Source organism: Erinaceus europaeus, chromosome 15 (genome assembly GCF_950295315.1).
Source record: "Erinaceus europaeus chromosome 15, mEriEur2.1, whole genome shotgun sequence".
Lineage (NCBI taxonomy): Eukaryota > Metazoa > Chordata > Mammalia > Eulipotyphla > Erinaceidae > Erinaceus > Erinaceus europaeus.
The window spans coordinates 36696411-36718769 of NC_080176.1; the positions used below are offsets into that span (position 1 = coordinate 36696411).

General features: G+C 46.5%; 1 protein-coding gene across 3 annotated transcripts in view; it reads left to right on the forward strand.

Moving 5' to 3' along the window:
- The window catches only part of CABLES1 (Cdk5 and Abl enzyme substrate 1), a 166380-nt gene extending 147469 nt beyond the window's left edge, over nt 1–18911 (forward strand). For 2 of the 3 annotated variants that reach the window (XM_060173583.1, XM_060173584.1), the window contains 3 exons: nt 13291–13397; nt 14651–14858; nt 17524–18911. In XM_060173583.1, the coding sequence (XP_060029566.1) occupies nt 13291–13397; nt 14651–14858; nt 17524–17664 (456 nt within the window). In that variant the 3' untranslated portion in view covers nt 17665–18911. Of the gene's footprint in view, nt 1–2084; nt 2154–13290; nt 13398–14650; nt 14859–17523 lie in introns of those variants that run through there. The other variant, XM_060173586.1, reaches the window with a different exon arrangement.
- Nucleotides 18912–22359: the final 3448 nt, after the last annotated feature.

Here is a 22359-nt window from a genome sequence, read left to right on the forward strand (position 1 = left end):
TGGTGGAGACCCCCTTGCAGGACCCTAAAGTGTGATAGAGGTTGACTTGGTGTAAATCTACATGTTTTTAACTGTAGAGATCACTGTTCCTCTCTATATACACACATGTGACATGTACATAAACAGAAGTAAGGAAGTGATGATCTGGAAATATGAAAAATCAAGCAAATAGCGTGGTGGTCCTGGGGGCTAGGTAGTAGCACAACAGGTTAAGTGCACATGGCATGAAGCACAAGGACTGGCATAAGGATTCCAGTTTGAGCCCCCTGCTCCCCACCTGCAGGGGAGTCATTTCACAAGTGGTGAAGCAGGTCTGCAGGTGTCTGTCTTTCTCCCTCTCTGTCTTCCCTCCTCTCTCCATTTCTCTCTGTCCTATCCAACAACAACAACAGCAATAACAACAACAACAAGGACAACAAAAATGGGAAAAATGGCCTCCAGGAGCAGTGGATCAGTAGTGCAGGCACCAAGCCCCAGCAATAACCCTGGAGGCAAAAAAAAAAAAAAAAAAAGATTAGTGGTCTTGAAAAACCCTCCTTATTAACTTGACCCCAGGGTCAGGGAGCTGCACTTATAATACAGTACTAAAGATTAAGTGGAAGGGGTCAGGCAGTAACATACCAGGTTAAACGCATAGTATGAAGTGCAAGGATCCTGGTTCAAGCCTCTGCCTTCCCACCTCAGGGAGGATGCTTCACAGGTGGTGAAACAGGTCTGCAGGTGTCTGTCTTTCTCTTCCCCTCTCTATCTTCTTCTTCCCTCTCAATTTCTCTCTGTCCTATTGAAAAAAAAATTGAAAAAATGGCCACAGGAAAAGTGGATTCATAGTGCAGGCACCAAGCCCCAGCAATAACCCTGGAGGCAAAAAAAAAAAAAAAAAAAGATAGAACATCTCTGTAGTAGAGAGACGACATAATGGTTATGTAAAACTAAGATTCCATGGTCCCAGGTTCAAGTCCCAACTGAGCAGTGCTCTGTGGACATGGAGACATGTAGATGTGGATATATGTTTTGCATTATACAGATATACCATAGTTCATTCATCCATTCTCCTATTGGGGACATTTGGGTTGTTTCCAACTTAGGGGTATTCTAAACACTGTCACTAAGGACATTCTTATATACATCTTTGTGTACAAATATTTTCATTTTTCTTGGCTAAGCACCTTTTTTCTCTAAAAGTTTCTAAGTCATAGTGTAGGTGATATTAACCAGCCAGGATATAGCTAGATGCATTGTTTCACTCATGTCTAATCTTAAATATAAGATCAAAGTGTTCTCCTTTCCCAGAGCTGGGGTGTGCCCTGAAGAGGAAGGACTCCAGAGTTTAAGCTCAGAAACAAGACTGTTACTTAATAATGTTTAAGTGGCACCTTTTTAAAATTGGCCTTACATCACTAGTGCCATTTGTATTTTTAACCATGGCCTATGCAGATTACTCCCATTGTTAGCCACAGTGAAAAGGGCAAAGGTGAAATTTTGAACTGAAAAATAAATTCCAAGGACAGGTATGGAAAGCATACACAGCTGCCATTGTGGATTGGGCTTTGAAACTTGTAGGAGGTGAAACATACAAACAGAACATGAAAGCATGTCAAGCTTCTCAGTGCTTACAGGTTCTTGGAGGACCCTGGTTAATGACGGTGTCTCTGTGTAGGGAGGAAGTCAAAACTGAATGCTTCCTGCTCTGTGCACGGCCTGGCTTGTAATTCAAGTTTCACTGGAGAGTGGTTATTTATCATTAGGGCCTGCCAGCTAAAGGCACAGGTGGTTTTACTTTTTTTTTTTTAATTTCCCCTTAATGAACATGAAGAGCAATTCAGAGGAGAAAATAATAGCCCACTGAGATAATGCCAACGAAATGAATGTCATATAAATAGATTTCTGTATCCATTTCCTTCCTCAAGAAAAATCCCTCTCTCGCTGTTTTGCTGTCAGGCACAAAATCACCTCACGGTCTTTATGGTATCTGTAGGTTTATAAATCTCTTGGACTTACCACCATGATAAAGTTCCTATTTTATTTGTCTACTTCTGCACTCTTAAGTACTCAGTGAAACTCCTTCCATCCCTATCCCTCCCCAGTGCTGTGGGACTCCACCTTGGAACTTAATTTCTCAGTCTAGTATGGCATGTTGAGCAGCAGGAAGTAAAAGGCTCCAAAAACAGGAAATGAATTCTGTGTGGTGGCTGATGAGACTACAGGCAGCCCCAACTCCAGGGCTTCTGTTTTCTCCCTAGAAGCTGCCTCCATATCCTTAGCACCCATTCCCCAGAGACACTACAGCAGTTGGCCTTCCAGAGTCCTCTCCACTGCAAAGCAGTCCCCTCCCACAAAGCAGCCTCACTACTTAAGGACCTGAAATTCAGGAGACCTGCTTATGGAAAAGTACTGCAGCATGACAAAAACACGACTGCTAAGCTCCTCCCAAGACTTGAAGTCAGGCTGCTGACCCCTCCCCAGCTTCTGGAAAACTCCCCACTGCCTGCACAGTTGTTGAGCTGTGCCATCCTTGGGAACCTCCAGTTCTTACTAGGTGAGTCACCTCTTGTTATGCCCAGAGGTTCGAGTCCCTATCTCACACAAAGAAGACCAGAATCACATGCAGTAGCAAGAGCCTTTATTAGCAAGCTTAAGCTTGGGCCACCAACACCCTTCCACGCCAAGGGGAGAGTCTGTGGCCCCGATCACTTTTCATCCCACCTTTTTATAGTTACCACAGGGTGGGTACAGGTGGAAATATTTATGCGGAACAAGGAACAGTTGGTTTCGGGTTAACAGCTGTTCTCAATATTCGGGGCTTTTCTCTAACCTCCACACTCAGAAGTGTACAGTTCTGTGTATTCAGTGTGTGCAACTATCAGCACACTTAACTTGAGGACATTTTCATCACTCCGGAAAGAAACCGCCATATCCTTCAGCCAGGCTTTCACCCCCGAGACCCTAGATAATGACCCATCTACTCTCTGTTGTACAGATTTGTGCCTCTTGCACATATCTGCTATGAATGGACCATGTGCTGTATTGGCTTCTGTCACTGAGCCTGTAGCAGGCATCAGCATTATGGTAGGTTTTCCTTCATCTCACATATGAAAATAATACAGAATGTGATATCATCTTTGCAGGTGGCCTAGACACTGCATTCCCTATTTATGTGTTTATCTCTGATTTTTTATGGTTACTTGGCAGACTTTCTCCCCACTAGGGTCACCACTACTAGGCTTGGTGCTCATGACTCCACTACTCCCAGTGGTCTTATTTTTCCCTAGAGAGAGAGAGACAGAGAGTGAAAAAGGCCACAGCACTGAAGCTTCCTGCACTCCACCATTTGTGGAGCTTCCCCCATAAGTGCTCCCAATTCAAGCCCCAGGGTTCAAGTCTGGCCACTTGTGCTTGATAACATGCCACCTGCCCAGCCCTACTTTGTGATTTTTCGCACAAATCATCCTCTGAGGCCACTGTTCAGGAATATACATTTATGAGCTCATCCAAGTACTCTATAACAACAACAACTAAAACAACAAGAGAAACAAAAGGAGAAATAAATATATATTTAAAATATATATATTTTTTTAACTTTTAATTTTGATTTTTTTTTTTTTTTTACACCAGACCACTCACTGCTCAGCTCTGGCTTATGTTGGTGCAAAGGACTGAACCTGTGACTTTGGAGCCTCAGGCATGAGAGTCTCTATACATAACCATTATGCTCTCTACCTCTGCCCACTAGAGGTTTTTCTGGTATGCCAGATACTCCACAAACTATTTTGAGCCACCTGGTAAATCCACATAGTTATGTGGCACTAAAACAAAGGCATCCTGTCCTGTTTTTCTCCTCGATTTGCATGTCCTTTCATTTCTGTGAAGAGCTGCTTCCCCCAGGAGAGGGAGAGAGAGCAACTCCAGGATTCTGTGCCTGGAATTTGCTGGGTAAGAAATAGCAACAAATACAGCCTCAGGCTGCAGAGGCCTTCCTTGCCTTCCTGTAGTTTCCTTGTGATTTACGGTCCTCCTAGGGAAAGGGATTAGATGCATAGAACAGCTGTCATGCCCAGCTGTTGGTCCTTAGATAGGTTTCGTCCAGAGCCAGCTGCACAGCTCAGTCACCTTAGCCAGAACATAGCACCTGCTTTCCGGATGCATGGCTGAGCCCCGCGCTCCCGTGATCATCGGACAAGTGAGTCCAGCTAGGATAGTCAGCACTGGCTGCTGTGCTGGGAGGAGCTCTGGAGATCAATTTATAGCCCGCCTTCCTCTCACCGTGAGGAATCCACAGCTTGGAGAGAAGGCTGCTCCTGAACCTTCTTGCTCACTCCTGGGTTACCAGAACCTCCGGGCAGGGGCCCAGCTCCTTGGGAATGTTCCTGCCCCCCAGGTGTTCCTCTGACTCAGTAGCCAAGCAAATCCATATCTGCTTCAGAGCTGCCCTAAGAATTACCAGAGAGGTGTGAAGGGCAGGAGAGTGGAGGTAAAGGAGGAGAGTATTACCATCCCCTGGGGTGGAAGCCCCTTCAGTGTTAATTCTGTTGGAAGCCATCTAGCCGCCTGTCAATTCTGAACCTCCATTGTTCTCCAGCATTGTACGGAGGGCATATGTATCCCTCTGAACACACACCTGCTGCTTCAGTTCTCCCTCACCCACTCCCACCCTCGATCATGGCACCTTGCTCCTCACCCAGAAGGCTTCATTTCACTGTTTCATCACGAGGGCCAGGGTAGTTCCCAAGTTTGGTTCCATGGCAGCCCGTCACATCTCTCACAATGAGTTAAGTCTTTGTTTTTATAAGAAGCAAGCCATGTCTCCATGTCTCTGCAGTAGATGTGGTAGACACTTCCAACTAGATAACTAGTTATCCATGACTAGATAACCAAATTGTGGTCTTAACCACCATTTCCTGGTGTGTCAGTAGGGATTCCCAACTGTCAGCCCCACTCTGCCTCCCAGCTCCAGCTCCCAAAGCCAGGCTGGGCTGGGCTTCTTCATTAAGCGTGTCTCTCTGGATATTCTGCATTTTGGATAGCCTCTCCCTCCCCTATCTTTGCAGCTGTACACACACACACGCAGCTCCCCTGCAGACAGACAGCTGCAAGCAAAGGCCTTCAAGATACCTCTTTCACTCCAAGAATAGAATGCCCCCTCTGCAAAAATGCAAGCTGTCTGTCCATCATACAGCCTGGCCCAGCTGTTGGCCATTTCTGAGGCCAGAAGGAGTGCTGTACCAGCAGATCCTGTGGCCTGCAATTAGGCAGTACTGGAAACAGTGGTCATTTGGTCCATCCCAGACCAGGAAGGAGCCAGAATCTGTGTGTTAGCACTTTGATTCCTACTGATGAGTGCAGAAATACTCAGGCATGGCAAGACCTTATAAATCTACAATTAGAGAGCCGGATGGTAGCACAGCAGGTTAAGCACACATAGCACAAAGCACAAGGATCCTGGTTCAAGTCCCTGGCTTTCCACCTACAGGAATCACTTCATAGGTGGTGAAGCAGGTCTGCAGGTGTCTGTCTTTCTCTCCCCTTCTTTGTCTTCCCCTCCTCCATTTCTATCTGTCCTATCCAACAACAGCGGTAACAACAACAAGGACAACAAAATGGGGAAAATGGCCTCTAGGAGCAGTGGATTCATAGTGCAGGCACCAAGTCCCAGCAATAACCCTGGAGACAAAAAAAAAAAAAAAAAAAAACCCTACAGTTAGACTGATAGGGAAGTCTTAACTGATTCTTTTTCAGGTCAAAAGGACTGAGTAGCTAGAGGCTTGTTGTAATCCCACACCTGTAGTCTCCTCAGCTAACCCTGTCACTGGACAAAGGAAATACTCTTGGGGTGCTGGAGAGGTTCCATTCCAAAAGGACATCACAAGAGTTCCTTCAGGACAGATGGGACTGTGCAGAAGGTGTACCAGGAGGTGGCTGGCCCACCTAGTAGTTTACATGCGTTACCATATACCTAAGGACCTGGGTTCAAGTCCCTAACCACCACATGAGAGCATATGCAGGGGGTATACTTCATAAGAAATGGAGCAGTACTGTGATGCCTCTCCTCTCTATCTGTCTCTATCTCTGGAACTCGATTAAAAAAATAAAGGCCACCAGCAGTGAATCCAGCAATAACCTGCATGGCAAAAAAAAAAAAACAGGAAAAAACAATTAAGACTGTGCAGAGGAATTATGGCTGCTGTATTCCAGAGAGTATTTCTTGGGGGTGGGGGGGATGTGAGAGTAATTGTTCTCTGGAATCTACTTCATGGGATAATCAAGATGATTCACGCAGTGCCCAGAATCTGGAGCACCCAAGCTGATGGACCCCAGCTGCAGCATGTGTGCAAGACCTGTTTGAGCAATGGTTTGAAAGTGAATTGTCACTTTGGGAGCAGGGTCACCCACTCATGTTCCCTGAATGTGTGCTCCATGCCAGCTGACTGCAGATGGGACCTAGAGCAGCTTCGTCAGATCAACTGGTGCCCAGTGGCTGTAAGTGAAAGAAGATCATGAAGAAACCAAGGCACAAAGTGGTTAGACAGTTTAGATTAGGTCACCTGACCACTGAGAGGCAGAGCTGGGATTCAAACCCAGGGCATTTGGCTCCAGAGTGAGCAGTCTTCCCCACTGAGCTGCAGCTGAGAGAAGTAAAGTCAAAAGCAAGCCCCCAGTCCCCCCATCTGCAGGGGGAAAGCTTTGTGGGTGGTGAGGCAGTGCTGCAGGTGTCTCTCTCTATCACACCATTCCACCTTGATTTCTGGCTGACTATCCAATAAATAAAGATAATTTTTTTAAAGCAAGACTGGGGGGGTGGGCGGTAGCACTGTGGATTAAGCGCACGTGGCATGAAGCACAAGGACCTTTGCAAGGATCCCAGTTCAAGCCCCTGGCTCCCCACCTGCAGGGGAGTCCCCACCTGCAGGGGAGTCACTTCACAGGTGGTATAGCAGGTCTGCAGGTGTCTTTCTCTCCCCCTCTCTGTCTTCCCCTCCTCTCTCCATTTCTCTCTGTCCTGTCCAACAACAATGACAACAATAACAATAACGATAAGCAGACAGGGCAACAAAAGGGATAAAATGGCCTCCAGGAGCAGTGGATTCATAGTGCAGGCACCTAGCTCCAGCAATAAAACTGGAGGCAAAAAAAATCAAGACTGAAGAGAGTTGTCTTATCAAGTAAAAAGACAGGGAAGGAAGAACCCTGGGGTCGGGGCCTCAGATCAAGGACTCAGGCCACACCTGCACATGGCGCTGCAGGGATGGCCTAGTTCTTGAGTTCATTTCATAGTGGACAGAATTCAGAATCCTGGCTCTGCTGCCCAGAGTATGTGGCGGCATTTCCAGCAGGTGGACCACGTCTGGAGTGGGAGGCCTGCTGGCAGCCTGTTCCTCCACCTACCTGTTAACTTGGCTAGCTCTCTTACAGCTTTCCTAACTAATCGGGAAGGTATATTTCTGTCAAGGCTTCCTGTTTCCTGCCCCCAAGCACCCCAGGCTTTCTCATCCTCCTGGAGGTCCGGCAGTGAGAGGATGCAGAGACAGGAACATGGTCAGCATTCCTTGGGGACGGCTGCTTTGTGAAGTCCAAAGGCTTCTGGGAGAAGAGGCATATAGACTGACTGCAGGAGGATTGCTGCTGCCCATGCCAGAGGCAGGTGTTCAAAAACACCATCATTCTAGTCTGGTTGCTTTTACCCCTATCTGCTGGGAGAGGGGCAAAATATGCTGCCTTCTGGGGGCAGTGACATCCCCTAACCATTCAAGAGGACAGGAGAATGGTGGTAAACCCTGGATGTCAGGCTGAGCACCCCGGGCAGAGGAGACATGAAAGAGGTGATATTCCTCTGTAGTCAAGAGCATAGACTGTATGGCCCACTCGGCAGAAGGTTCTTATCCCTCAGTTCTAGAGGTTAGAAGTCAAGATGGGAGTGTCAGCAGGGCCAACCTCTCTCCAAAGCACTGGAGAGACGCCCTGCTTGCTGTATCTGATAGCTGCTTGCTGTAACTGGTAGCTGCATGATCATCACTCCAAACTCTGCTTCTGTCTTCACGTGCCCTGTGTCTGTATGCACATGTCCATTTTCTCAATGTTCCTGTCTTCATCCTATCTCCAGTTGGACAGATACCCTCTTTGCAGAAACGGTCACATTCTGAGGAACTGGGCATATGCCTGTCATTTTTGGAGGAAATAGTCTGACTTGAAGCATCAGTGCTCATCCTCAGAGTGCTACTGTGCAGCCTTGCAGTGTTCCCAGGCCGGGTACCCCCTCCTCCAGGTATTCTGGTAGCTAGAAAAGTAATTAAGGAGAAGAAAACTAGATGGATCCTGCTGTACCATGTCCAGAAGTGTAGATTAATATTGTCCTACAGTTATGTGAAGAGCTAGACTTTTAATGATAAATTTAAATAGCTGAGGGTCTCTGTAGAACTACCAGGCTTCTTTTTGTTGTTACAATAAATTCCAGGGAAAGAGACCAATGAAAGAAAAACTGTTCAACATGGAGAAACCAGAAGTTAATAACTAAGGATGTTCCCAGTCTAGCAAGTCTTTCAAAGATACCAGGATTAACAGATTCACAGCAATAACCATAGTGGCAATTTAAAAAAAAGCAGCAGTTTTTGCATCTATTAAATCTGGTTATGAAGCACAGTATGCACTAGCTTGAGAAGAATTGAGTTCCTTGCATGGTGTAAAGAATCACTGCAGAAGGTCATGCACAGGCACTCACCTGGTAGAATGCACACCATACCATGCATGGATGGGCTTGTGGGTGTAAGCCCCAGCAACATAAGGAAAACTGGGCAGCACCAGGGAGCTAGGTGCCTGAATGGTGGAGCAGTGCTGAGGAGCCTTTCCTCTCTTTGTCACTCCCTCTCACCTCTCCTTCTCTCTAAAACAAACTATGAAAAAAATAGTCCGGGGCAGCCACACAGTGCTGATATCACATATGCACAAGGATCTGGGTTTACACCTTGGCACCACATAAAAAAAAATAAAAGAATCTCGTGGAGGCTGACAAAGCAGGCTAAGTCGAGACTTCAGGGATAACCCCCAGCCACACTGCAGAGCCAGCTCACCAGCGAGCAGCTGCCTTACCTCATCTGTCAGCAGAGTGTGGGGAGCTGATGGGAAGGTTACATGGGCGCTCACTGTGGATGTGGCACCGCTGCTACTTCTGTAGGCAGGAAGCAGCCCCTGGTGCACCTCCCACATGGGCACACAAGGCTTGAGGGCTTCTGTTACAACTCCTCTTGGCATCAGCAATGGCTCGCATCATTGCACTGTGGGAACAACAGGACTTGTATTTTCAAAGGAGTCGGGAAGTCAAACCAAATGTCAGAAGGGTGTGGCTATCCAAGTTAGAGTGTATCATGAAGGCTGCTCCCAGAGAGACACACAGAGAGAGGAGGCCACAGGGAACTTAGAGAAGAGACACTGCACGAGTGGCATTACTCAAGAGGAGGCACACAGAAGTTAAACCAGCTTTCTCTTCTGCTTTGCACTGGTTTTGTTGTTGTTGTTGTTTTTTGTTTTGTTTTGTTCAGTGTGCCAAGGAATGAACCTAGGACCTAGTGCATGTGCAATATGGCTGAGCAACCTTCCAGGCCCAGTTTTTATTCTGTATTTTAAAAAAAGAAGAGAGACTTCACAGCACTGCTCCACCATCCACGGAGTTCCTCTTATGCAGTATGTGGTGGTCCCATGTGTGACACTGAACCCAGGAACGAGTCACACACCTTACCCACTCGGCCATCTCCTGGACTCCAGTGCAGTTATTTTTTTAAAGGGAATTTGCCTGACTGGAGGGAGGCAGAGCCTCTGACTTCCCCTGAATACTTCTGCCTGCCAGCCACTATCATCCAGCTGCTCTGCACTGCTCATTTCAGCCTGACTAGCCCCCATGGCACTAGGGAACACATCAATGCTGTATTGTATTTCCCTCTTCTCCCTGTCTCTGTGTCTACTATCTGAAAAAGTCAGCCTGGAACTTTGAGGCCTTGACAGAGAGAGAGAGAGAGAACAGAAAATCAGGAGGGCCACACACATGTGAGCTGGGAGATCCAGACTTGCAAAGGTCTGGCCACACCTCACCTGTCAGGTGAGCTGGGTAAAAAGCATTTGCAGATTTCTTTTGGTGGCACTGGAACCCTTCTTCCAGAAGAAGTGCTGCTTTCTCTACTTATAAGGTAGGAAGAGCAAAGTTTTTGTTGTTGCCAGATGCCCTACCTCTTTTTGCCAGGACATCCTTGCTTGATGCTCACAGATCCTCACTTCCCCCCACCCCATAGAAGCTGCTGTCTCTGAGCACCATTGAAAACCCTCGTGTGAGCTTAATGTGCAACTTGACGATACGAGAATCCGGCATGAAGCCCAGCCAGTCTATCTTGGCGTTACTCTCGATCGCACTCTGTCATTTCACGAACATCTCATAAAAACTGCAGCAAAGGTGGGCGCAAGGAATAACATCATTGCAAGACTGGCCAGCTCCTCAGGGGGCGCGAGAGCTTCCACACTACGATCATCATCTCTGGCATTATGCTATTCCACTGCAGAATACTGTGCCCCAGTATGGTTCCGTAGCCCCCATGTCCACTTGGTCGATTCCAAATTATATTCCTCCATGAGGATAATTTCTGGAACCATCCGTTCCACCCCGGTTCCATGGCTGCCAGTTCTTAGCAACATCGCCCCGCCAGATATTCGTAGGGATGCGGCATCATCTAAGTTCATTTCCCACATCTACGCTCAACCGGACCTGCCAATATATGCAGATATCTTCGCCCACCCTGTCCAACGCTTGACGTCTCGTCATCCAATCTGGTCTCCTACGCCTACACTGAACTTCTCTGTTCCAGACTCTTGGAAACAGAGTTGGCAGTCAGCTGAGGTAAAGAACAAACACCTCATCACAGACCCCTGCAAGCATCAACCCGGCTTTGACCTAGCACATTATGATTGGGCTCTCCTCAATCGCTATCGAACAGGCCATGGCCGGTGCGCCGCTATGTTCCACCGCTGGGGAGCCAGAGATGACCCGAACTGCCCCTGCGGCTACAGACAGACTATGACCCACATAGTCAACGACTGCCACCTCTCCAGATTCAAAGGAGGTCTCGAAACTTTACATCAGGCTCAACCTGACGCTGTTAACTGGCTACGGAAGAAGGGCAAATGCTAGAAGAAGAATTGAAAACCCTCTGTGGTAACTGGGCTCAAATCCAAGTAGAGTGTGCACTCTACTGGGTGAGAAGTCACCCAGCCTTCTCCTTGTGATTTTTTCCACATTTTCCTTTCTCAGTCTCATCATTGTAAGAACACAGTATACAGTTAAGTGTGTCAGACAAAATACTTGGTAAGGGGCCGGGCAGTGGCGCACCGGGTTAAGCACACATAGTATCTGAACTGCAAGGACCCATGCAAGGATCCCGGTTCGAGCCCCCAGCTCCCTACCTGTAGAGTGGTCACTTCACAAACGGTGAAACAGATCTGCAGGTGTCCATCCTTCTCTTCCCCTATCTCCTTCTCCCCTCTCAATTTCTCTCTGTTCTACAAAAAAAAAAAAAAAGCCACCGAGCAGTGGATTTGTAGTGCAGGCACTGAGTCCCAGTGATAATCCTGGAGACAAAAAATAATAATAATATTTGTTAATAGACTCTACATTGTTAGTAAGGCTTCCAGTCTATAGCAGGCTTTTAGCAATTAGATTTTAGGGAGTCAGAAGTTACATACGATGGTGGGCTGTACTGGGAGGACCTGTTTTTCTGACCCCTGTGTTGTTTCTTGTCCATACAGTGGAATGTTAATGAATTTTAAAGAGGAAGGAACTCCTAATACGTGCTATATAAAAGGGATAGACTTTGATGACATAACACTAAATTAAATAAGCAAGGCACAGAGAGATAAATATTTTACGATTTCTCTTGTGTAGGGTACTAAAGCAGTCAAATTCGCAGTAGGTGGAGTAGCAGGAGAAGGTCACTATCAGTGACATAACAGACTTTCATACTGGAGGCCCCAGGAGTCCCAAGTTCAGTCCTGGCACCACCAAAAGCCAGAGCTGAGTAGTGCTCTGGTTTTTTGTTTGTTTGTTTTTGTTTTTAAAGGTAGACTGGTGGGGACTGGGTGGTGGCACATCTGGTTAAGCACACATATTATGCTGAAGGACCCAGGTTCAAGCCCCCACTCCCCACCTGTAGGGGGGTGCACTTCACAAATGGTGAAACAGGTTTGCAGATATTTTTCTTTCTCTCCCTCTCTTTATCTCCCTGTCCTCTCTTGATTTCTTTTCTGCCCTATCTAGTGAAAATTAGAAAAAGAAATAACAATTAAAAGTTAGACTAGTAAATGCCAGGGAGTAGTGGGAGGGAAGAATGGGAGAGTTATTTAATGAGTGCAGAGTTTCCATTTTATAGGATGATAAAAAGTTATAGAGATGAATGGAGGTAATGGTTGCACAAATGTTGATGTACTTAACACCACTGAACTATAACCGTGATAGTTAAAGTGAATATATTTTATGCTAAGTATATGTTAGCACAATTTTTTAAAATAGCTGACATTTGGGGGCTGGGAAATAGCTCATCCAGTAGGCACACACACCCCACACACACACACCTTTCTTATGAATCCTGATTTGAACAGCCTGCACTATATGGGAGCATCTGCGTAGGGAAGGCTGACGAACTGTGGAGTGGTGTTGTGTTGCCTCGTTCTCTCTCCCTTTCTGTCTCTCACCCTCTGCCAAACTAAAATACAATAGAGTCCATTCACTGGGGTCAAGGTATAGGCACAGAGCTCCAGTAATAACCACAATGGCAAAAAATAAAAGCAGCTACAATTCATTTATTGATTATTTACTATATGCTATGCATGCACACACCAGTTCTCATGCAGCTCTCAGGATAGCTGTACAGAGCAGGCACTGTTAACTGTTTTCACTTCACAGATGCGGAACATGAGTTCAGTCACTAAATAAGTCTCCCACAGCCAGACAACTAGTGCTGATCATGTGTATGTTGAGCCCTGATCTGTGCTCCAGATTGATGTCCTGAACTTTGTGCTGTGTGAATGACGGTCTGGAGCTCAGAGACTGTCTCCTGGAGATCTAGAGCCCTGCTGTCTGAATGGCCCCTCTCCCCAGCACCTGCTCATCGTAGGGATTTGACCTCCGTTTTCCAGCAGAGCTCACTGCCCTTGTTGTGGTCTGACCAGTTTCCCATTGCTTAGTGGTATTGAACATTGGAAGCTGACCATAAAACTTGCACATGATTATTTTAATCAGTGATTATGTCACCCAATCTGTTACAGACCACAGTCATTGACTACGTAAAGCCCTCAGATCTCAAGAAGGACATGAATGAGACCTTCAAGGAGAAGTTTCCTCACATTAAATTAACACTCAGCAAAATAAGGAGGTACATAGTTATCAATAGCCCTTTGACCTTCCCCTCCAAACCCTCCCCCAGGACTCACTAAGCTCATGCTCTCCTATGAATCTCACTGTGGTTTGGGGGACTGAATTATCATGGCATGTTCTAGAGGAGACTGGCCAGTGCTGGCCTCAGCAGGACAGAAGTCCAAACGCTTGCATGACTCAACATGGATCTGGGGGGAGGTTTCCTTGGTGAAAGAACCATTGAGGAAGACTGATTTCATACTATTTACAGTTTACTATTTCTGTGAGACTGAAAAACCCAGAAAGAAGAGGGAACATTGGGTTCCCTGCTTTCTCAAATGTAGACAAAACAAGAAAAGGAAGGAAGGGAGGGAGGGAGGATGAAAGAGAGAGAGAGAGAGAGAGAGAGAGAGAGAGAGAGAGAGAAAGGCTGTATCATAAGGCTGAGATAACTCTTTATCCACGGTAACCTGCTGAGAAGTTAGCAGCCAGGCCCTGACCTTGTGTAGTCAGCAAAACAACCAGTGCAGAATCAGACTGAATTTCCCCTGCAGCTCATTAGATTGACTTTGTGATGACGCACATCTGTCTACTGGCCAAATAGTTGGGAGAGCTGGCCCTACTGGAACAGAAGGAAGCAAGCCTGTGTATTTGTCAGGACAGTTGCGTTTCAGCACAACTAGTGTGTATGCATGCCTCGTTAAGGAAGCTAGGCTACATGTACACCAACATGGCCTTGGAATATGTGCTAACATCTATATGCATGTATTCCCCAATCACTGATATGATTCTGGCATGTTCTAAGCCATAAAGAGTTAAGTATTCTCACCTTATCTATCTGCTGAGCAGCTATTTTGAGTAGACCAGGTATGTCCTTAGACTAGTCCCGCCTCTTCTTTGTGCTTTGTGCTGATGACAGGAGAGTTGGCATCAAGTACTTAATTTCTCTAGTTGTCTCAGGAAATATCATAGCTCTCAGGAAATACCATAGTTTCCCTCTTGAAATTTGAACTTGAACAGCTGTACTCAGAGTTGCCAAAGAGACTCTCAAGCATGCACATGGGTTTAATGTGGTCCTTTGTGTCCCCTATGGATGTGGTCTGTGTAGCTTGACCACCACAGGAGAGTCTGAAGTATCACTGACTTCAGTCTCTTGCCCACATCTAAGTTCTTTGCTCAGAGAATTAGTCCCATTGTACATCATCCCTTTGGGATGGGAAAGAGAAAGTGCTTTCAAGGACTTTTTTCTAACTCCTTCCTGTCTTCCTCTAGCCTGAAGCGAGAGATGCGGAAGCTTGCTCAGGAGGACTGTGGCTTTGAGGAGCCCACAGTAGCCATGGCCTTTGTCTACTTTGAGAAGCTTGCCCTCAAAGGAAAGCTGAACAAACAGAACCGCAAGCTTTGTGCCGGAGCATGTGTACTGTTGGCAGCCAAAATTGGAAGTGACCTCAAAAAGCATGAAGTCAAGCATTTAATTGATGTGAGTAGCCTACATCTTGATTCTGGGGAGCATATGCTCCATCCAGTCTAGAGTGTGTTGATCTCTTGGAAGAGCTTGGCTGGTGACCTGGCCTAAGAGAACTTCGACCTTCAGTGGACCTTAAATATTAGGACTGTGCAGTTGTCCTTTGTGAAGTTGGTCTTAGGTTCCACAGTCCCAGGTTCATTCCACAGCACTACCATACAACAAGCTGGTCAGTGCTGTGGTCTTGGTGTGAGTGTGTGTGTGTCTTACTCTCATCTATGCCTCATTAAAAACAATAAACCTAAAAAATACAGAATCTCCCTAGTATTGCATCTGGCTTTAAAGTTCCATTTTCGGGGACTGGGCAGTAGTGCAGCAGGTTCAGCGCACATGGCACAAAGCACAAGGACCAGTGTCAGGATCCTCGTTCAAGCCCCTGGCTCTCCACCTGCAGGGAAGTCGCTTCACAGGCGGTGAAGCAGGTCTGCAGGTGTCCATCTTTTTCTCCGCCTCTCTCTCTTGCCCTCCTCTCCATTTCTCTCTGTCCTATCCAACAACAACAAGGGCAACAAAAGGGGGAAAATGGCCTCCAGGAGCAGTATATTCATAATGCAGGCACCGAGCCCCAACGATAACCCTAGAGGCAAAAAAAAAAAAAAAAAAATATATATATATATATATATATATATATTTTTTTTTTTGTATATATATAAAATATTTTTTGATATATATATATATATCCATTTTCAAGACTGGGGAGATGGCATAATGGTTATGTGACTATGCAAAATATTCATGCCTAGGACTCTGTAGTCCCATGTTCAACCCCCAGCCCCACCATAAGCCAGAGCTGAGCAGTGCTCTGGCCTCTGTTTCTGTATCTTTCTCTCTGTGCTTTTCATTAAAATAAACAAATAATATCTTTTAAAAATCCATTTTCAGACTCCATGCAGAATGAAATTATTCTCACAGCTACAAATGCCTGTATAAGGGTAAGGTGTCTTGTAGATAGCATGACCCACAAGCTTCTGTCACACACACTGGCTCTGCAGACCTTGGCTGCCTGACCGTCACTTCCCCTCTCTGGGGGAAAAGCATGGGTTTGGATACCAAACTGAACTGAAAATCAATAGCTTTTATGTAAACATTTGCTGTGCTAATCTTCAGAAGTAACAAACAGTAAAAAAAAAAAAAAGTTATAAATGACGATTCACAGCTAATCATAGCTGAGCAGCTCACCACTCAGCAAATGCTGATTGGACTGCAGCTCACAGCAGTAATGACCAGCTAGCTATTTACAGTAGCAATTAACCTGACACAAGTCCCCAATCCTCTTATAATCTGAATGCTCTTGCCAGCTGCAACACAGGTGAGATAGTTTTTACGAAGCCAAACAGTATGCATCCTAGCATAGCTCAGGCCTTTCCTGCCTACCTTAACCTAGCTATTCTCCTGCCATACCACAGTTGGGGGCATTGAGAGAGCAGGTGAGCCTGGAGCAGCTACCCTGGGCCATGCATCTCATGTGACACACAGGCTGTTATATTCTATCACCAGGCCTCAGTGCCCACAAAACTCGAGTTCACTGTGCCCAATAGCCAGTCTCCCCCCAACCCATTTTTCTTTCCTTTATTCTGACAGAGAACAGAGAGGGAGAGGAGAGACACCTGAAGTATTGCTTCACTACTTGTGAAGCTTCTTACCCCCCCACCACACAGTTGGGAGCTGGGGGCTTGAACTCAGGTCCTCACATATGGTACCTTGTATGCTGTACTGGCTGTACTACTCCTCCCCTGCCCTGTGTGTCACTCTGAATATATGACCAGGTCATTAGTCTGCATGTAATCAGCTCACCCCATTCTGGACTTACTCCATGGTTATTATTACAGATGATTTGCAGTCATTATTTAGTCTTTTTTTTTTTTTTGCCTCCAGGATTACTGCTGGGGCTCAGTGCCTGCATCACGAATCCACTGCTTCTGGAGGCCATTTTTCCCCTTTTGTTGCCCTTGTTTTGTCTTTGTTGTGGTTATTGTTGTTGTTATTGCTGTTGCTGTTGCTGTTGTTGTATAGGACAGAGAGAAACCGACAGAGGAGGAGAAGACAGAGAAGGGGAGAGAAAGATAGACACCTGCAGACCTGCTTCACCACTTGTGAAGTAACCCCCTTGCGGGTGGGGAGCTGGGGGCTGGAACCAGGATTCTTATACCAGTCCTTGCGCTTTGGGCCACGTGCGCTTAACCCGCTGCACTACCACCAACCCCTCTCATTTTTTAGTTTTCTGTGCTTGAATAAGAGAGTTTGAGTGCCACTTGAGTTTGAATCTCAGCCTTGCAATTTACTGCCATCCCAGACAAATGTTTTGACCTCTTGAGCCTGTCTTCCCATTTGAATAGTATAAATCAATGTAGCATCATTCCTGTGATATCACTGGGAGATTAAGTCATGGGAGGCATGTGAGCCATGGAAGACATGGTCCTCTGGGATGATCTGTCTCCTTTCTGCACCAGGACTGGGAACAGGAACCCCAGATGCTGCCTTCCACTTGTCCTCCCACTCTCTGGCCTACAGCAGGTTTTTCAGTGGATCCTCCCAGACACATGGAGAGAGAGTTCACACAGAGGGAAATCCGAGACTTATCCCAAAGCTAAAATGCACTTGTCTTTCTTTTCTGTTGCAGAAACTGGAAGAGAAGTTCCGGCTGAATAGACGAGAACTGATCGCCTATGAATTCCCAGTGTTGGTGGCCTTGGAATTTGCCCTTCATCTGCCAGAGCACGAAGTCATGCCCCATTACAGACGGCTGGTCCAGAGCTCCTAGCACAGGCCGCGTTGAGGGCCAGGACTGCTTCCTCAGCAGAACAGCAGTGCTTACTACTGGAAATACAAAAATAGAACTCAACAAACTTGTCCTTCTCCACACATTTTAATGCAGAAACAGTACCAGAAATTTGTCAGGGAGTCTTCAGTCTGGCTAGTGTGATGAACTGTGAGCTGTTTATGACTCAGCAAGGAAAGGGGAGGCTATGTGGAGGGCAGGGAGGGCCTTCTGATCCTCCATCGGCAATGATGCTCAGCTGCCTACCCAGCCTTCCTCCTGGGTACACACCAACCTTGCAAATGTGGTCCAATGCCTCCTCTCCAGACCTTTTCCTACCCAGAATGTGAAGTGTTAGAGCAGAGCAGGGGGAGGGGTCATAGAATCCAAGGGGAACCTTTTCAGAGCTTCCTTCACTGTGTCTAAAGTGTGCCAATCTCTTTTTGTATCAGCTGCTGGAAGTGCATTTCCCCTGGGACATGTGGATGAGTGACTTGCAAGAGTCTATCTGAGAGACACGGCTTCAGCCCTAAGGTGCCAAAGCCAGCCTGCATCTCCAGAGCAGACCTCAGCTTAGAATCTAGCGCCACGCAGGCCTTGAGCAAGTCCTAGAGAGTTTCTGGCTAGTAGTCACTCTCTCAGTACTGGATTGTCTAACATCCTCTGTCCTGCAGGGCATCGTTTCTGTAGCAGTTCCTACAAGCAACAGGACAAGAGACACATTCTCAGTGTTGGCTGGGGAGGCACACAGTGGGCTGTGGGCTGTGGGTGGTTCTGCCTATGTGCTGTCACACCATGTGCATATATATTTGACCTTGGCCCTTTCCCCACTGTGGAGATGGCTGGACGGTGCTCCCTGGTGTGTGTATCCCTGTGCTCTATGTTAGAGTGCATACCAAGCACATTTGCTGTGCAATATATATGTTTTTTAAAAGTGTTTTATAAAACTGAAGAGGGGCAAGACGCATGATTGGTGTTTTGAAGCTTTTGACAGTAGGGCATATTTCATCTTGAACAGTAATTGAGTGGGTTGAAGAGATGACAACTCTTACCATTGCCATGTACCCAGGGCTACAAGCACTGAATTTTAATTGTGATTTGTACTGACTCACTGGGACAGCCTGAGCTGAGACATGTCACCACAGTGTCACCTCATTACCACCACAGAGACGTGGCTCCTGGGGTTTGCCTGACTGAAGAAAGTCTGTAGCTGTATAAAAAAAGAGAATTAAAAGATTTTATTGTTTCTATATAAATGTACGTGTATGCGTAGACACATAGCACCATCCCACACCACCCCAACCCTGCATTGTTAATCCATCCACCACCAGCCCCACCTCAGACTCCACACACAGATTTAGCACCTGACAGCCACACAGCATGTGGAAGAAGCATAAGGAGTGGCTGGAGAGATGACAAACAGATCATGGCGTCCTCCAGAGTCTTGGATTTAAATGGGTTTGGCCCTAAATATTTTGCTGACACATTTCCACAGCAGTATTTCTTGAAGCTGGTGATTTTGCTTGGGGGTGGGTGCAAGGTGAACATGGTCTCTCTGGACAGGTGAAACTTAGGGGTAGCTGCTGCTCGTGAGGTGTGTGGAAAGCTAGCAGTGGTGCCAAGGGTCTCATCAGCTCATCTAGAGGATGCTGGTGACCTTGTGGTTCCCCGAGGGGCCACCCTGGTTCTCAGCCCACTGGGCTCCCTGGTGATGCCCAGCAGCTGGAAACCCACTCTGGGAAGCAAGGCTGCTGGCTTCCAGAAACTTCCCTGAGAGCCCCTCCCTGCCCATCTAGCCAAGGCTCCTGAGTGGGGTGTTTTACTAGTTTTAATTTAGTTGGGAGCAGGGCTGAGGAGGAATAATTTTATCAAGAAGTTGTACTTGAGGCCAATAGATAGTTCACCTAGTTGAGCTTCTGCATCTCTCTCCTTTGTCTCTCTGAAATGTTAAAATATATATATCTGCCAGGAGCAGTGGAATTATGCATGTGTGAGACCCAGTAAACATTTGGAGAGAAAAAAAAGTTTATCTTGCTTGCCTGTAACTTGAGCTTCCTAGAGGGAGAGGATGGAGGTAAAGGGCTAACGTCACCCCAATGGTATGCTCCAGGGCCTTTCCCAGTCTGGAGCTTCTGAGAGAGTCCAGCAGTCACCTGACAGTGTGTGGAGAGGAAGCCCCTTGGCAGACTGTCCTAGAAGACCCCATGTTCTTCCCATTGGCCTTCACCACAGAGGTTAGACTGGGCCTCTCACAAGCTCACTTCTCTCTCAGAGAAGCCTCAAAACCCCTCCAGCCTCCACCCTGCACAAACATCTGTGGGAGAAACCTGCCTGCCACAGGCTCCTGTGAACAGTACTGGTCATTCTGCTTAACTTGGTTTCCCCAGAATGGCCTGGAGAACCCAGGGTTCTTCTCAACTCTCAGATCAGGTAAGAATGGGGAGCAAGTACAGCTATCAAGAACAATGAACCACCTTCTCTGACCCATCTTGGACAGAGCTAGAAGGAATTATGTTAAGTGAGCTAAGTCAGAAAGATAAAGATGAGTATGGAATGATCCCACTCATCAACAGAAGTTGAGAAAGAAGATCTGAAAGGGAAACTAAAAGCAGGATTTGACTAAATATGGAGTAGGGCACCGAAGTAAAAACCCTATGGTGAGGGGTAGACATGCAGCTTCCTGGGCCAGTGGGGGGTGGGGGTGGGTGGGTGAGATGGGACATAGTCTTTTGGTGGTGGGAATGGTGTTTATGTACACTCCTAGTAAACTGTAGTCATATAAATCACTAGTTAATTAATATGAGAGGGGGAAAATTAATTGTATGTCTCCAAGTTTTTTAACACAGACTGTCTTTTTAATATATAGGCTGTGTACTTGATATGCGGATTCTCTCAAAAGCCTAGACCAAGTAGATCAGAAGCAACCAATGGCACAGCTATTTACAAAATAGCGGGTACTATACAGCAAACTCTAACAAAAGGACTTTTCAAAGTTAACCCAATTACCAAATAATGTGATGATAACATTAACTATCCATTGTCTTTTTGAACCCTAAGACAGCAGGAACCTCACATCTCCACGAGAGAGCCTATATTTCCCCCAGTCCTGGAACCTTAGGATAGGGCTCACTTTCCCGCATGCCTCTCCCAATCCATATCAAATAATATCGCATCTGCCAATCGCAACCTAATCAACGCGATTGCCACCTCAGCATGCTTCAGCTCAGACTGTGTCCAGAGACTTCAGGTGTGGAATGACAACCCTTCAGCTTCACTACTCGGGTGAGACCTTTCCTTTCATAGTATTCTCTAATTCCATCCCAGGTGGTTCACTTTCTAACGAAGTCCCAAAACCTAGATATAGACCAGGTTCTGTGTGAGAGAGCATATGTTCACACTTATCCATAAACTAGTGCAAAATATATACCTGAAAGCAGAAGTACACTAAAGTTTGCAGTGAGTACCCCCCTAACACTTCCTCTCCACTATTCCAACCTTTGGGTCCATGATTGCTCAACAATCTGTTTGGCTTTGTATGTTAACTCTCTTTTCAGTCACTAGGTTCCAGATGCCATCAGGATGCCGGCCAGGCTTCTCTGGACCAAAGACCCCACCAATGTGTCCTGGAGCTCAGCTTCCCCAGAGACCCACCCTACTAGGGAAAGAGAGAGGCAGACTGGGAGTATGGACTGACCAGTCAGTCCATGTTCAGCGGGGAAGCAATTACAGAAGCCAGACCTTTCACCTTCTGCAACCCACAATGACCCTGGGTTCATGCCACCAGAGGGATAGAGAATGGGAAAGCTATCAGGGGAGGGGATGGGATATGGAGATTGGGTGGTAGGAATTGTGTGGAGTTGTACCCCTCCTACCCTATGGTATTGTTAATTTATCCTTTCTTAAATAAAAAATAAATTTTAAAAAAAAGATATCAAAAAAAAAAATGGGAAGCAAGAACATGACCCAGGTCAGAGCCTGAGAAATTTTGGTCTGTAGTGTCTCCTCTCTATCTCTCCCCTCTTTATCTCTGTCTCTCAAAAGTCATCCCATCCCAGAGTGGTAAAACTAGTGACGACAACAACAAACAGAAGAAAAATGAGGAGCAGACCGGCAGGCAATGGTGCAGCTGCCCTGTACAGAGGATAGGCTCACTATGTGTCCTGCTGGGATGTGTTCTGGCCCTCAGACCCCAACAGACCCAGGGGCCTGAGGCCACACCAGCCCAGGGCTACCTAGCTGACATCACTTACTTTCCCTCCTCCCTACCAAACATAACAATAAAGAAAAATGTCCATGTTGGGAAAATTACAACACGTTTCTATGTTTTCCTATGCAAAGATGCCTGACTTTTCCAACAAGCCAAAATCTTTCTGATATATGCAGTTAACTGGGTATACCACTTCCCAGCCCCCAACCCAACTTATTCTACACTTTTTCTCTGATGAAAAGTTCCTCTCCCTTAGTATCTGACTCCCAGCAGGCCTGTTTTGGTGTGATCCTTTTATACAAACCACACTGCCACAGGCCTTGCTTCCCCCCCTTGCTGACGGGAAGGAGCAGGGGATGGGGGAGGCCGTTAGAGGCCCCTTTCCTTAATCCTTGTTGCTCCTTCCTGTCCCCTTCACTCTTCCAACTGCAAGTAAAGCTGTTGGTTGCTTTCTTTATCTCTCTATCAGACATTTCCACTCTGGTGCTATT